The 14,993-nt window shown below is 44.2% G+C and overlaps 1 protein-coding gene across 6 annotated transcripts in view; it reads right to left on the reverse strand.

The window, feature by feature from the left end:
• Positions 1-14,993, reverse strand: part of FOCAD (focadhesin) — a 249,024-nt gene that overhangs the window by 79,904 nt on the left and 154,127 nt on the right. For all 6 annotated transcript variants that reach the window (XR_013541436.1, XM_078384917.1, XM_020790338.3 and 3 more), the window contains 4 exons: positions 7,666-7,754; positions 6,927-6,968; positions 3,165-3,273; positions 2,439-2,555 (listed from right to left, as the gene is read on the reverse strand). Coding sequence is in view for 5 of the 6 variants with exons in the window: in XM_078384917.1 (XP_078241043.1) it covers positions 2,439-2,555; positions 3,165-3,273; positions 6,927-6,968; positions 7,666-7,754 (357 nt within the window). In the remaining variant the exon portion in view is untranslated. The remainder of the gene's footprint in view (positions 1-2,438; positions 2,556-3,164; positions 3,274-6,926; positions 6,969-7,665; positions 7,755-14,993) is intronic.

A 14,993-nucleotide genomic window follows, 5' to 3' on the forward strand; every position in this document is an offset into this window, starting at 1 on the left:
TGATGCCTGTGTGGTGAGAGAGAGATGCTGAGAGACACTGGGTTGTGACGAAGCAGCAGCTGGGAAGAAGAAGCTGGTGTGGGAGTCTGTGTGTCAGACAGGGTACTTCTGTGTGTCAGAGTACCAACCTGATAGGTTCAGGTGTCTGTTGGTTAGCCAGAACTGATAGGTTCAGGGTCTGTGCTTCAAGTTAAGGGTTCTGTGTGAACCAAACTGTATGCTTGTATGAGTGAGAATAAGCCACGTTACTATATTTTATTCACCTGATTGTTTTTATTTTTCCCTGTATGTATTTAAAATAAACCTTATTCTTTTTATTGTTTGAAAATCCATCCCTGGTCTGTGTGACTTCTTACAGGGGATGGTTGGTGGCAGCTTAGTGTACTGTGTGACATATCCCAGTAGGTCTGGGTTTGTCACAGCACTATTATTTGTATTTTTTCTGTATTTTTGTCGTTATGTATGTGTTTTTTTGGTGTGTGTTTTTGTATTATAAAATAAAAAATTAATTATAAAAAAGCAATAGAAAAGGTGAGGAGTGTATGTATGAGTGAGATCAGGTGAGCAGAGATGGAGACAGGCAACTACTCCCCAGAAGAGGAAAAAAGGCAATACTACTTCAGCATCCCTAGTCAGTTCTGTAAGTATACATTCTAAATACAGTGGTGCCTCGCTGTGTGAAACATCGCTGAGCGGGGCAGAAAAGCCCATTGGAACGCATTAAACATCGTTTAATGCGTTCCAAATCGGCTGAAAACTCACCGTTCAGCGATGCTTCCGGGGTCCGGCAGCCATTTTCGCACCCTCCCCTCGCTGAACGAGGGCACGAAAATGGCTGCGATCAGCTGTTCCGTGGCTTCAAAATGGCCGCCGGAACAGCCGAAATGGCCGGGCGCAGCGTTTTCGCGCCCTTGGTAAGCGAGGGGAGAGCGCGAAAACGCTGCGCGCAGCCATTTCGGCTGTTCCGGCAGCGTTTTCGCACCCTCCCCTTGCTTACCAAGGGTGCGAAAACGCTGCACCCGGCCCTTTCGGCTGTTCCGGCGGCCATTTTGAAGCCGCGGAACAGCTGATCGGCGGGTCGCAAAGTGAAGGTCGGTAAGCGAACCGCTTACCGACCTTCGCTCTGCGATTTTCGCCCACTGGGGCCATCGCTGTGCGATCGCATTAGCGATCGCAAAAGCGTCCTCGTAGAGCGAATTCATCGCTCTACGAGGCGCTCGTTGTGCGAGGCACCACTGTACTTGCTGTCCACTCCCTCCACAAATCAGAACTCAGGAAGCCAAGGGACAAAAATGCATTTTGGCATTCATTTCTGAAGTTACATTAAAATATTCTTCCTGCACTAAGTTTAAAACTTTGCAACGTTTTTCTGAGAGAACCAACTTGAAGCTGTTTGTTTAATTTATTTATATAGTGCTTTTCTCCTGATGGATCCAAGGTGGATGACAGTATTGAAAAGAAATAAAGTTAAAAATAAAATAATAAATTATTACAATATTGAAAAAGCATTTAACAACTATGATATTAACTCATGATAAGAACAATATTAACAACACCAGTAAAACACAGATTAAAATGCTTCTTTTAAAATTCCCCTTGGCCAACCAGCTATTTAAAGAAAAGCCTGAGAGAAATGTCTTTGTTTGCAGAAGGATAGCAGAGATGGGGCCATAGGTAAAATATTGAAACAATGTCCTGCCTCTAATATAGGACTTAGAAGTTCACTGAAGTGTGTGAGGGTTAATCAAGGCAAGGCTGAGGAATCTCAACACACAGTCATATACACACAAACTTCAGACAACTCCCCCAGCCCCACTTGGCATGGCCAATGCTAAAAGACTGAGGAAAATCAGTTCAGAACATCTAGAAGGCCAAATGTTCTCCTTCTCTGATATGCATGTTTCTGATTCTGAGGCTTGAATCAACAGAACCGATCACCCCATTTCCAGCTCTTCATTGCCAACGCTGTACTAATAAGGATTATTTTCTCTATGCCACAACATTGCCAGCTTGTGAATTGCCCTATCCTTGCTCTACAATATCTCGCAATGGGATGGTGTCACCCACAACACAGAATAAGTGTTAGAGACAGAGACATGGAACTTACCTGAGTGTGTTTATATGTGCCATATGCAGAGATGTATCCCCAACTTGTAATAAGCACCTCTGACTAACCTCCTCATCTGACCCACTGCTCATGCCTCATCTCAACTCCCATTATCTTTGCCTATGACCTGACACTTTCACACAATACTACAGCAATACACTGTTGGTTCTTTTCACTCCCTTTTGTTTGGGACAACTCATATTGTTCCCAGGCTGCAGATGGAAATACCCATAGGAAAACTACAAGAATCAAATTTATTTCTGTCCCTGCTGCAACAAAGTACAAGAATTATTCATTCAAACATTTCCCTTTAGAATCTGCTTGGACCTACCTGATAAAACCATGGGAAGACACGGCCCTTGGGATGGTAGTGGCTGTCTATAATGCTAAGAAGCGTATCTATCACCATCAAAATCCAGTGCTTTGTCAGAAGAAAATCTGGCTCAGTCTGAAGGCAACAACAAATGGCACATAGTTACCTATTGGTCCAAACTTAGCTAAGTATTTGTCCTTTTCTGGGTTTAGCATCCAGACCTGACGTACCAAAGAACAGAGATCTGAATAGGTCCCAAGAAATGTTCCACTATTTTAAAGGGAATAATTGACTAACTGTAATATAGATTATTATTAAAAATATTTTTTTATGTAAGATTTTTTTAAAAGACCACTCCAAGCATCTACATACATGTGGAAGATAGGTAAATGAATACTTTGAGGTTACAAGAAGGTGTAGCTTCAAATGTTTTGTTTTAAAAAATGTATGGCACAAGCCTAAACATATTTATGCAGAAACACTGATGTCAATGGGACTTCCTTCCATGGAAATAGAGTTTTGGACTGCCATCTTAACTAACAAAACATAAATTTTACTCATCACCCTGTCAGGTTTTGTTTCTGGGAATGACAACTATCTGTCTTCCAATGGAATTTCAGACAAATCAGTTTGTATCTGGAATAAGTGATTGCATTCCTAACCAGAGACAGGGTACAAGACACTTCATATTCAGAAATGCTTGCTGACTATCAGGACAGAAGTACCTAAGTTATTTTAACTCACATCAAACTGTTCTTCAGTATCTGAAGAAAGACCTTTCTCGTGTTTTGCAACAGTAACAGCAAGGCCTGTTAAGGCGAGGAGACAATTCCCTTTCACCACTGGACTTTCCCTGTTGAGAGTGATACACCAGTAATGAATGACAGAGAGAATAAAATGAAATGTTCAGAAGGGAAGGGAGAATATTTAGCCATTCTGAGAGTCATCCGCAGTTCTTCTACTGGGAGAAAACAAGACAAGTCATTAAATAAATCATTAACAGTAAAAAGTACACTCAGGAAAAAAGACAAAGGGTTCTTTTACCATTACTCATCTGATTCAACTGTTCAGACTATTATACAACCAAAGTAGATTTACGGTTATTTGTGTCATTTGAACCACTGGTTCTTAACCTTTGTTACTTAGATGTTTTTGGACTGCAACTCCCAGAAGCCTTCACCATCAGCTCTGCTGGCTGGGGTTTCCGGGAGTTGCAGTTCAAAAACACCTGAGTAACAAAGGTTAAGAACCACTGATTTGAACTTCCGCAGTTTTGTTATGGGGAGAGGAGGAGGAAGGGGGAAAAGATGTACAGGAGGGGAAGGAGACCTGGATCAGAATAGTAGGGTGAAACCTGTGCTGCCCAGGGGCCTGGTCAGAATTGCCTGCCCTACCCAGCACCTCCTATTTTCACTGGACACTGAGATGAGATTTCCTCTGAATATGAACAGCAAGCAAAAGAAAGCAGGATCACTGTCCTAATATATCAGGATAGGATATGCCACAACACTGTCCCCTGTGCTGTCTGTCTGAAGAAAAATAACTACTACACATTCAAATGACCTAAACAACATTATATCTAATTTTTCCCTTTACATGCACTACACCTCACATCAGAATTCTATACTGGCATATAAAACACTTTTGATAGTTCCATGGGGATGTGAGGGTACAGAACAGTAAACTGGAGCTTGTGCTTCTCCTGAAAGAGCAAATACATCATGAGAAAAGAACAAGCTCTTGCTCATCAGATAGTTTTATCCTTGAAGTAAAGTGTTGTGGAGTTTCACTTACCTTATGCACGTTAATAACAACCCATCTAATGATTTAAGACCATTTAGGAAAAATAGAGAGGGGGAAAGGAGTGTGTTCCTAACACAATGCCAGTTAAACAGGGATCATGTCATAGGTGGTGTGGCATTTGCCCTTGTGGCCCCTGCTTGTCTTTCCCTCACAAAGGCTCACATCACATTTTCTTCTCACTGCCACCAGTGGATTACCACAATCCACAATATAAACGACATTTGTCAGAACACTTGTCTTGTGAACAGAAACAGAACTTATTTATTGGAGTGAAGCAGACTGGATAATAACAGAGGTTCTTCAGATATACGTTATACATAAGCAATTCATCAACAGTTCTCTCAGTACATACTTCTTTTCTCTTGCTATATCATCACCACCTTCTCTACCTATTCTCCTAATCAGCTCTATTTCTCTCAGTATCTGTCCCCTCTCTCTCTGACTAACCAACCCTATCTGACTTCCTCCTTCTCCCGCCAAGCCTCATGTAGCTGCTGACTCCATGTCTCCAGTCCTCTCATAGGTTCATGCAAATAATCTCATGAATATGAATGCCATGAGTGATGTGGGCGATCGCCACAGATGGTTTCCAGATATGCAGATGTGTTGGTCAGTTTCAACAAAAACAATATAACAATAGAGGCACTTTTAGAACTAAAAGCTTTATTTCAATGTAAGATTTCACAGATTACATTCCATGTTTCCAAATAAATCAGCTCTGATGTGTCAGGAGAAGTGAATTCTAAGCCACCACAACTCACAATGAAATAAAGTTATTAGCCTCCAAGGTGCTACTATACTTCTGGGTTTGTTTGTTTTCACTTCTCTTCTGCTTTTCTCACAAGTAGTCTATGTCCGCTTTTGGTGCCATCATGAATATCTGATTAAAATAACGATGCCAAAAAAAGGCAAATCATTACAAAGGAATGACTCATGGTTCTCACTCTCAGTGGGCTAATACTTGTGTCCTATTCTGCAGATTCTTTTAAAAAAAATTTTAATCTTTATTGCATTTAAGATTCTGAAGATATGCCTGAAGACATCTGAAGCAAATAACAGCATTCATACAATTAGCAATTGCTGCAATACATTTAGCAATTATGTGAATGTTCACACACATACACAGACACACACACACAGAGAGAGATAAAAACTACTGGATATGGGTGGATGTGTATAAGCAGAAGACACAGGAATCTTACTTGGTCTACCAGAGGAAGGATTTTATTTTTTTCCTTCCCATTATGAACTTGCTTCAGATCAAGACTCCTGCACCCACTGTTTGTAATCAGGAAATGGGAAGCAGGTAAAGACAGTGTGAACAATGGGAACAAAGAGTTCAAATCCCTTCTCTCCTTCCTCAAGGCCTCAATTCAGAGCTCCATTCAAGTGTATGGTAATTATAGGAAGGTTGCTATGCTTCAATTGACTCTGACAATCCAGCAGAACCAAAGAAACAGTTCCCTATTGAAAGGTGCCAAAATAAATGGGAAAAGTCTGTTTTCAGACTTTTTTCCTAAATGTGGAGCTGTGATTTATGATTTAGTTATACTTGTTCTGCACATGTGATTCAAGTATTCATAATAGAGTTAAACTGCATACATAACAGGAAACGTGTCAGGAAATTACAAGGATTGTAATAGAAGAAGTTGACATCTTAGACTGAATGTATAAAGTTAATCAGCCATATTGTGCAGCTGTGCATAAAGCTGAGTCATGCTGACTAGGCAGATGGCTGATGTAATCATTATGAGATCGCCTAAGATGTGGTAATGTTACCTGATTGGTCATGTGTACTATATATTGTACAGAGGTACACACATGTGATGTGGAGAGTTTGGAGATTTGCTAGAGGACATACTGCTGGAGCATTTTGTGAACACTGTACATATCTAATATAAGCTTTAAGGAAGAAGCTGTTGTCTCGTGTTTTCTTCTGTGCAAGGACCTTGGAGACTGGTTGCACCCCTGCTTTGCTCAGCGCACCCCAACTAAATACTTGACAAAAAGTACTAACTCCCATTGCTTCTGTTGCCTCTCACTTCATATGGAAATTGATAGTCTAAGTTTCCACTATACATAGAGGTTCTCCGCAGGATTCCGAAGCCTTATATGTAAACAAGCTATAAAAACTAAGGTTCTTGATCCTATGGACAGCAAGGCATAGTAAGGGCCCTTCTTGTCAGACTGCCACTCATTGCTAACATCAGCAATGGTGGAAGGAGCAAGGCTGGCATGCATGCTCTTTAACCCCATTATAGATGCATTGATAGGGCTCGTGATATTATGGGAATCCAATTGTACATGAAAAATCATTTTTTGAAATCATTCATCATATTTCATCGAGTTTTGAACTCTTGAATACCAGCTGATGCAAAAGCAGAATCTTGACCCAAATCAAATAATGGTTTCTAAGGAAAAGTTTTTCAAGGGGGTTGAATACAATCATTTTTAAGGAGTAGACGCCTTCTTTTATTTGACTCAGCTTCAGCTCAAGAAGGAGTAGAAACGGGGGCGGGGGGGGAGGAGAAACACTAACCAGACCAATCCTTGGAAGTTTTTCCCTTTGAGTGGCATTCACCGTTCCAATATCTTGCAGTGGGCCAAACCCATGCAGACTGCCTACTACTCCCCATTAACTAAACAACATTTCACAAAATGTATGCAATGATATTTGTGTGTGTTAAGAAACAAATATCTTACTTTGAAGCACCCTTGATTACATCAGTCAACATATCTCTGACCCTGGTAAAAGAAAAGAAGAAGAAGGGTTAGCTCTGAGGTTTGTGCCATAGCAAAGCGTGCTGCTTATATACTGCCCCATAGCGCTTAAAGCACTCTCTGGGCTGTTTACAAGTTAATTAGGCAGGCTACACATTGCCTTGGTTATGTCAATGAAAAAAATGCATAAAGCCTTACTGGGCATTCAGAAGCCCTTGTGTAGCTTGAAAGTATTCATCAAATTGATATCTGTATGCATGTATGTCATACTGCACACCCAAGAACAGGATAGCCATGTCTCTGATAATCAATAGACCCCCCACCCCCACCCCCCAATATACTGAGCACTTCCTTATAGGAATTCCTTGGACATGAGCATCTTATCCAAACCAGATTGAAATGCAAAGTGCCTTCTCCAGCTCTATTGCTTTGCTGAGCACTCTGGAAGAAATGACTATACTAAAGGAAAGCAACTATGTGCTGCCATTCCCATTACTACAAATTTCTAGCCATTATATCAAGAAGAGCTAGAGGCATATAAAGCCATTCTTGTTTATAATATTTGGTCTTTGCAGTTTCCCTTTAACCTGAAGATCCTTTCTGTTTCTCATTGTTAACACCTATACAGTCTGTGAGATTTGTGACTTTGAATCCTCTTTGGTCTCTTCCTCACTTCCCCACCGCCATTTCGTGTGACAAGGAACAGACATCATTCTCTCACCAGAGCCAGGCTGTAAACTGTTTGTACTGCACTTCTTCAGGCCCCTCTTTTCCATGCTTCAGTTGCATCTCCAACTCAGCTTGTCTTCCCTGTATAATCACAACATAAATCACAAGAGACATTACATGGTTAGCAATCCAGATATTTCCATGGGGAACACTTGTGTAACAGATGTAACGTCTCCCCTAAAGTACACCCTATAATCTAATCAAATTGCCCTTTATGGACACTTCATGGATAATAAAAAGGTTACCAACCTGTAACTCTGGTTTTTCGAGTGGTCTCTGTGAATGCACACTAATGGGTCTTGGGTTAATCTGCGCTTGTGCAGAGCAGCCTCGGAACTTTCCAGAGCTCAAGCACATGGTGGCAAGACCTCCCACATGCTGCCCTTAACCCCGCCCCCAGCACCGAGGGCCTGAGTTCTGTAGAACTATCTGCCACTGCACAGCATACGAAAGGCTCACGTGATGGACAGCGGGGGGGGGGGGAGTGTGAATTCACAGATCAACACTCAAAGATGCAGAGTTACAGGTAGGTAACCTCTTTTTCTTCTTTGCGGTCTCTGTGAATGCACATTAATGGGTGACTAGCAAGCTGACTTACCCGGAGGAGGGACGTAACGGGGGCACAGAAGCCAGGATAGCATGACTCACTGCAGCCTCAGCCTTGGCATGGACATTTAGCTGGTAGTGGTACGCGAAGGTCGATGGCATGGCCCAGGTGGCAGGCTCTACAGATATCAGCGAGGTCCACCCTTCTGAGGAATGGTGTCAAAGAGGCCATGGCTCTCATCGAATGGGTTTTAACTGTTTCTGGTAGTGGTAACTGGGCCAGCTCGTACACGAGGCATATGGCAGAAACAATCCACCTGGAGATGGTCTGGGAGCCAACTGGTGCACCCTTAGAAGTACCTTGGAAGGCTACAAAGAGCCTTTTTGAGGTGCAGAAAGGTGCAGTGAGAGCAACATAATAGGAGAGAGCCTGTTTAATGTCCAGGGAATGCAAAACTTGTTCCAGAGGTAAGGAAGGTGCTGGAAAAAAAGTGGGCAGCACAATTAACTATTTTAGAGGAATATAAGATGAAACCTGGGAAGGAAAGAGAGGTCAGGGTACAAAGTTACTTTGTCCAGATGGAACTGGAGGAAAGGAGGGTCCATTCTCAAAGCCACCAACTCCCCGGTCCGGCGTGCCGACGTGACAGCAAGAAGGAAGGTGGTCTTTAAGGTCAAGAGTCGGTCTGATGCCGAGGCCAATGGCTAAGGGAGACCTCATGAGGTGATTCAGGACCAGCTGGAGGGGCCACTGTGGAGTGGGGGGCTTGTATGCTTGGGTACATATTCTTTAGCCTCCGCAATAACTGTTTCAGTGTAGGGTGGTGAAACAGGGACACTGCATCCGAAGAGTGTGGATGGTGAGCCACTATGGCAGCCATATATACCTTCGCAGTAGAGTGTGACAAGCCACGGTGAAACAAGTGAAGCAGGAAGTGAAGGACTGTGTCAAAGCAAGTCAGGCTCGTAGGTAAGTGGAGGGAAGATGCAAACCTGCAAAACACATTCCACTTGTAAAAATATGCCAGAGTAGTGGAGCACTTATGCGCATGTCTAAGCACCTCGGCTATCGAGGGGGAAGCCTCCACGCCGTGAGGTGAAGGGAGACCAAGTCCAAATGAAAGATCTTGCCTTGAAACTGAGTCAACAGGTGGGGAACTGGTGGTAAGCGGATGTAGTCTATCACTCTTTCACAGAGAGCAGAGAACCAAGGCTGGCGAGACCCTCAAGGGGCAATGTGGGGAAATTGTGGTAAACAGATGTAGTCTGTCACTCTTTTGTGGAGAACCAAGGCTGGTGAAGCCACCAAGGGGCGAAAAGGATGATATCCGTGTTGTCCTCCCAGATTTTGACTACGGTCTTCTATACTAGTGGTTCTTAACCTTTGTTACTCGGATGTTTTTGAACTGCAACTCCCAGAAACCCCAGCCAGCACAGTTGGTGGTGAAGGCTTCTGGGAGTTGCAGTCCAAAACTCCTGAGTAACCCAAGGTTAAGAACCAGTGTTCTATACCAACGGGATTGGTGGGAACATATAGAGGAGATCCTTTGACCAACTGGTCATGAAGAGGCATACCCTCAAGAATGCTGACCTACTCCTGCCCAGGAGCAATAAGCACTGCATTTGCTTTTGTCCTGCGAAGCAAAGATGTCCACCGCGGGGTGCCCCAGCGACAACATAGGCGATGGAAGATGGTGTCTTCCAGTGTCCATTTGTGAGATGAGGCTTGGAACCTGCTCAAGTAGTCCACCAAAACATTCCCTCCAGCCGCCACATGGAATGCCACAGGGTAGATGTGGAGAGTGTAACACCATTCTCACAGGTCGACAGTGAGGTAGAGTAGGGAAAGCGAGTCGGTACCCCCCCCGCTTGTTGATGTAGAACACCGCTGTCGTGTTGTCTGATGCAATCTGAACAACTTTCCCCAACAGGAGCTTTTCAAATGCCCGAAAGGTCTTGATTATTGCTAGGAGTTCAAGGTGGTTGATGTGAAGTCTTGCCTCAGCCTCGGACCAGAGGCTGTTGATCGTTAGCACACCCAGGGGAGCACCCCAACCTGATAGACTGGCATTGGTGGTCAACTGGACAGAAGGGGACAGTGGGCCAAAGGATCTGCCTACCACAAGGTTGGGCGAGCAACTCCATCACGACAGCTGGGAGGCCAGCTCTGCTGTCACCTGCAGAAGTTTGGTTGGGGGAGTGAACACCACATTGAAGAGGGAGAGGTACCAGGCCTGAAGGGACCTCATCTTTAAACTGGCATGCTGAACAATGGCTGTTGAACATGCCATCAGACCTGTACGAGGACCTAGTATTCCTCCAATATAAGTCACTCACTGAGTGGGCTTCAGCATGGACTTTTCTGTGTTGATCCAGAGGCCCAGGGCCTCCAAGAGAGACAGAGTCAGTGTGGTATCTCACTTGGCCTGGGCAAAGAATGGCACCACCAGCATCCAGTCATCCACGTACAAGAACACTGTGACACCCTGGAGACGAAGATGAGCTGCCACTGGGGCTAGGCACTTGGTGAACACCCGTGGGGCCTTGGACAATCTGAAAGGGAGGGCTTTGGATTTGTAGGTCATTCCTTTCACTGAAATTCAGAGAAACCGGCAGTGGTCAGAACGGATGCTGACATGAAAATAGGTGTCCTTTAGATCTATTATTGTAAACCAGTTGCCCTGCCGAAGCATCTAAATGGTGGAGTCCAAAGGGGGACCATGCGAAAACGCCGGGGAGTGATGTACAAGTTCAAATGATGGAGATCGAGGATGGAATGAAGACCCCCGTCCTTCTTTGGAATAGTGAAGTAACGTGAATAAAACCCGCATGCAACATCTGGATGATCAAGGTGGACAATAGCATCTTTCTGAAGTAAAGACTGGATTTCTTCTTCCAAAGGAGGAGAGGAGTCTGTAGTTTTGAGGAATCCCGTGACAAGAAGAGTGTCAAACTCGAATTTATAGCCTATGGCTATGATGGAAAGGTCCCATGAGTCTGATGTGATAGTGTGTCAAGTGTGCAGGAACGGTGAAAGACGGATGGAGGGGTCTATGACTGCTGGTAGCTGGGTGATGTCAAACATTCTGGCTGGCCTTCCAATCTGAGCGATGGGCCTGTTGCCTGTTAGACTGCCTAAACGAGGCAGAAGAAGGACCGGCACCCAAAGGCCTCTGGTAGTCAGGAAAAGATCTCAATGGATATTGTCAGCGCTATGAGCCCCTGAGGCAATACTGTCAGGAATAAGATTCAGCTGTCTTCCTCAGCTTTAGAAGATTATCAAGAATCTCATCCGTCTTTTTGTCAGAGAGACCTACACCGTTGAAAGGGAGGTCCTCAATACGAACCTTTGCATCATCTGAGATACCTGCTGAGTGAAGCCAGGCGTGGCGGCAGAGTTATAGCCATGACCAATTGCTTGGATGCAGCATCCAGAATGTGCCTGGCTACAATATGTTACTGGTGGGCTAACCCCGTCGCCTCCTGATGGTAAGATCAGCCCTGGGCATGAACATCCTCTGTGGCAGCCTGCAAAATAGGCAAAGACGGGTACCAGAGGCAGCGGTGATAGGCCCCCATGGCAGCTGATTAACTGGCCACTCTTAAAACAAACAAGGCAAGAGAGTACATATGCCGGCCAATCACATCCAACTTTCTAGCTTCCTTGTTATTAGAAGCCAACTGATTTTGAGCCCTATTCTGTGTCACATCCACAACAAATGAATTCGGGAGAGGATGTTTCAGAAGAAAATCCGCATTCTCCTTGTACATCTTGTAAAGATTTTCTACCCTCCTCAGAATTTGGTGAGAAAAGGAGGGCTTTGTCCAATATTCTCTCATCAGATCTCAGAGAGAGGGGATGAAACTGAGCCTTAGAGGAGGAGTCTGGTCTTGGGCAATGTGTTCATACACCTTATTGATCCTGCATTGAGTCAGCTGCTCCACTGCTAAGTCCAGCACCTTCACAATTCGAAGGATAAGCTGTGTGTAGAAGGTATAGTCTCAGATGTCAAGGAGTGTGTGAACCAGGCATAGGGACATTTGGAGGGGAGTCCTCAACAATATCTGACGGTTCTGCCGAATCTGAATCAAAGGGAGCCAGATCAAGAGAGGGAGAGTACTCTTCCTGAGCCGGTATCGGAAGATGTGCCCCGGTGACGATACACGCATCTTGCGTATTCCCATTGCCAAATGTCTGCCAAGCGAGAGAGCATACCACCAGTGACTCTGACTTCAAAGCGCCCTCCGGGCCCGATACCAGGCGTCAAGGCCTCTTTGCCTTCAAAGGAGGTCTCTTATGGGCTCGAGGGGAAAAAGGGGGATATAAGTCTCCCTCAGGCTCAGGAAAGAGGTCACTCATCCACCGATACCATGGAGGAGAGGGTGACAACGATGGTGAATAACGAGCATAGTATGCGTAATGCCACCAGTAGCGATAATAGGGATCATTTTTGTATAGCCTCGAATAGACACACCAGTTGGGCTCAAGATAAAACCGGTGATTGTAGGATCACCTCCCATCAAAGTCTCGAGCAGAGTAGTTGGGCTCACAGGCCAGTCAACGCCGAGGTGGTTCAGGGTCCACTGACGGCTCCAAATACTGCTGCAGCGGCGGTAAGAAAGGAACTGAGGCACTCGGTGCCAGGGGTGGGGTTAAGGGCAGCATGTGGGAGGTCCTGCCACCATGTGCTCGAGCTCTGGAACGTTCTGAGGCTCCTCTGCACAGGTGCAGATTAACCCAAGACCCATTAGTGTACATTCACAGAGACCATAAAGAAGAACTATGTGCTAAGTGATAGAATCTGAATTTTTACATCTGCAGATGCATCCATGTTAAAGGCCTAGAAAAAACCATTAACCCTATTAACTCCTGTTCATTGATATAACAAGAATAAGGACTTAAAACCCCTGGGCATTTGGATATTTCTATAGACACACAAGCTTGAATACTGAAACTGGGGGCATTGGGAAAACGAAACATGACTACATTGCTAAATAACAAATTGTTATACATTTCTATCTTCTCACTGTTTACCTATGTTAATTTGGGTCTTATTCTTAATAAATTTATCCTTTCATAGTTTACTTTTTATATTATGTGTAAACCGCCCAGAGTAGAATGTTCTAGAGGGACGGTATATTAATCAATTAATCAATTAATTAATCAATCAATTAATCAATTAATTAAATTGATTTCACTGAAACTCATTAGCCAGAATCCTATGGTGATTCATGCTTAGGTAAGGGAAGTCACCTAAGTCTTGGTAGTAAATTGCTAATATCATTAACAATATGCTGGCTGGTTTTCTGGATGAACGCCTGATCATGCAATAGAATTGTGGCCATCATGATATTTGTATATTGCATTACTAAAGTATAGAAGGAAGATTCTAAACCAAAGATGGAAAAAGAGAAAGATCTTGGAATTGTTGTAGATCACAACTGAATATGTGCCAACAATGCAATGTGGCTGCGAAAAAGGCAAATGCTATTTTAGGCTGCATTTTAAAAAGTATAGTCTCCAAATCCAAGTCCTAGTTCCCCTTTATTCAGCACTGGTTAGGCCTCATGTTAAGTACTGTATTCAGTTCTGGAAACTGCACTTTAAGAAGTATGTGACATACTGAAACAAGTTCAAAGGACAGCAACAAGGTGTGAGACAGAGGGCGAGAGGGATACCCCACTCGCTGGAGAGCTGTCCCTCCTTAACAACAGAGATAAGGAAGTGGACTCCAAACCCGTACTCGAACCTTCAGTGGAACCTCCACAGGAGACAGTGATAGAGGAGCTGACAGAAGACATATAGAAAGTGACAATAGGGGAAATTCACAAAGAAAAGGCAGGAAGAGAGAGTAAAAGGGGGGCTGAGTTTGAAGCAGGGACGGGGGAAGTAGAGAGGAAGGAAGACCAGTTACTGCCCGGTTGGGAATGGGTGTGGATGCAAGATCCTTGGAATGGATTATGGGAGAGATTGAGAGTGCCAAAGAGGTGGCAGATTATAGGAAAAGAATAGAGATTCCCCCTAAACCCTCTTATTGGGGGGAAACAGAGGCGATGGAGTGGAGAAGGAAATTGAGAGAGGAAAAGAAGCAAGTGGAGAGAAAGGTTGGAATGGAGAGTGAGAGAGATGAAGAGAAGGAGCTACAGGAAAGACCCTGGGAGAATCGAGACCCCAATGGATGGATCTTGTGGGATGACGATCTGGATGAGGAGACCGTGCCCTTGCTGGAAGGCGCGAAGAGGCAAGCAGCAAAGGACTGGGTCTCAACTGATCTCCAGGGACCATGGGACAGCAGTTATAGAAACCCGTTCTTGTTTGATGAATGGAAGCCCCTTCCGGACCAGTTGTCAGAAGGACAAAGGACTCATAATCATGTTCCAGACACTTGTTCACTGTTTAATCCTCCAATAAATCCCACACCTGTTTTGAAACAACACAGATCTGCTGATTTTTTTGAATTGAATTTGGAGCCTAAAGTCGAACCCTCACACAAGGATGATCAGGGAACTGAAATCCAAGCCCTCTGCAGAAAGGCTGGAAGAACTGGGTATGCTTGGTCTTGAGAAAAGAAGACAGAGGGGAGATATGGTAGCACTCCAAATACTTTAAAGATTGCCATACAGAGGAAGAGAAGGACCTGTTCTCAATGATCCTGATCCCAGAATGCAGGACATGTAAAACTGGGCTCAAGTTACAGGAAGCCAATTTTGGTTGAATATCAGGAAAAACTTCCCAAATGTTACAGCAGTACAACAGTGGAACCAATTATTTTG

The sequence above is a fragment of the Pogona vitticeps genome, chromosome 2, assembly GCF_051106095.1.
Source record: "Pogona vitticeps strain Pit_001003342236 chromosome 2, PviZW2.1, whole genome shotgun sequence".
NCBI lineage: Eukaryota > Metazoa > Chordata > Lepidosauria > Squamata > Agamidae > Pogona > Pogona vitticeps.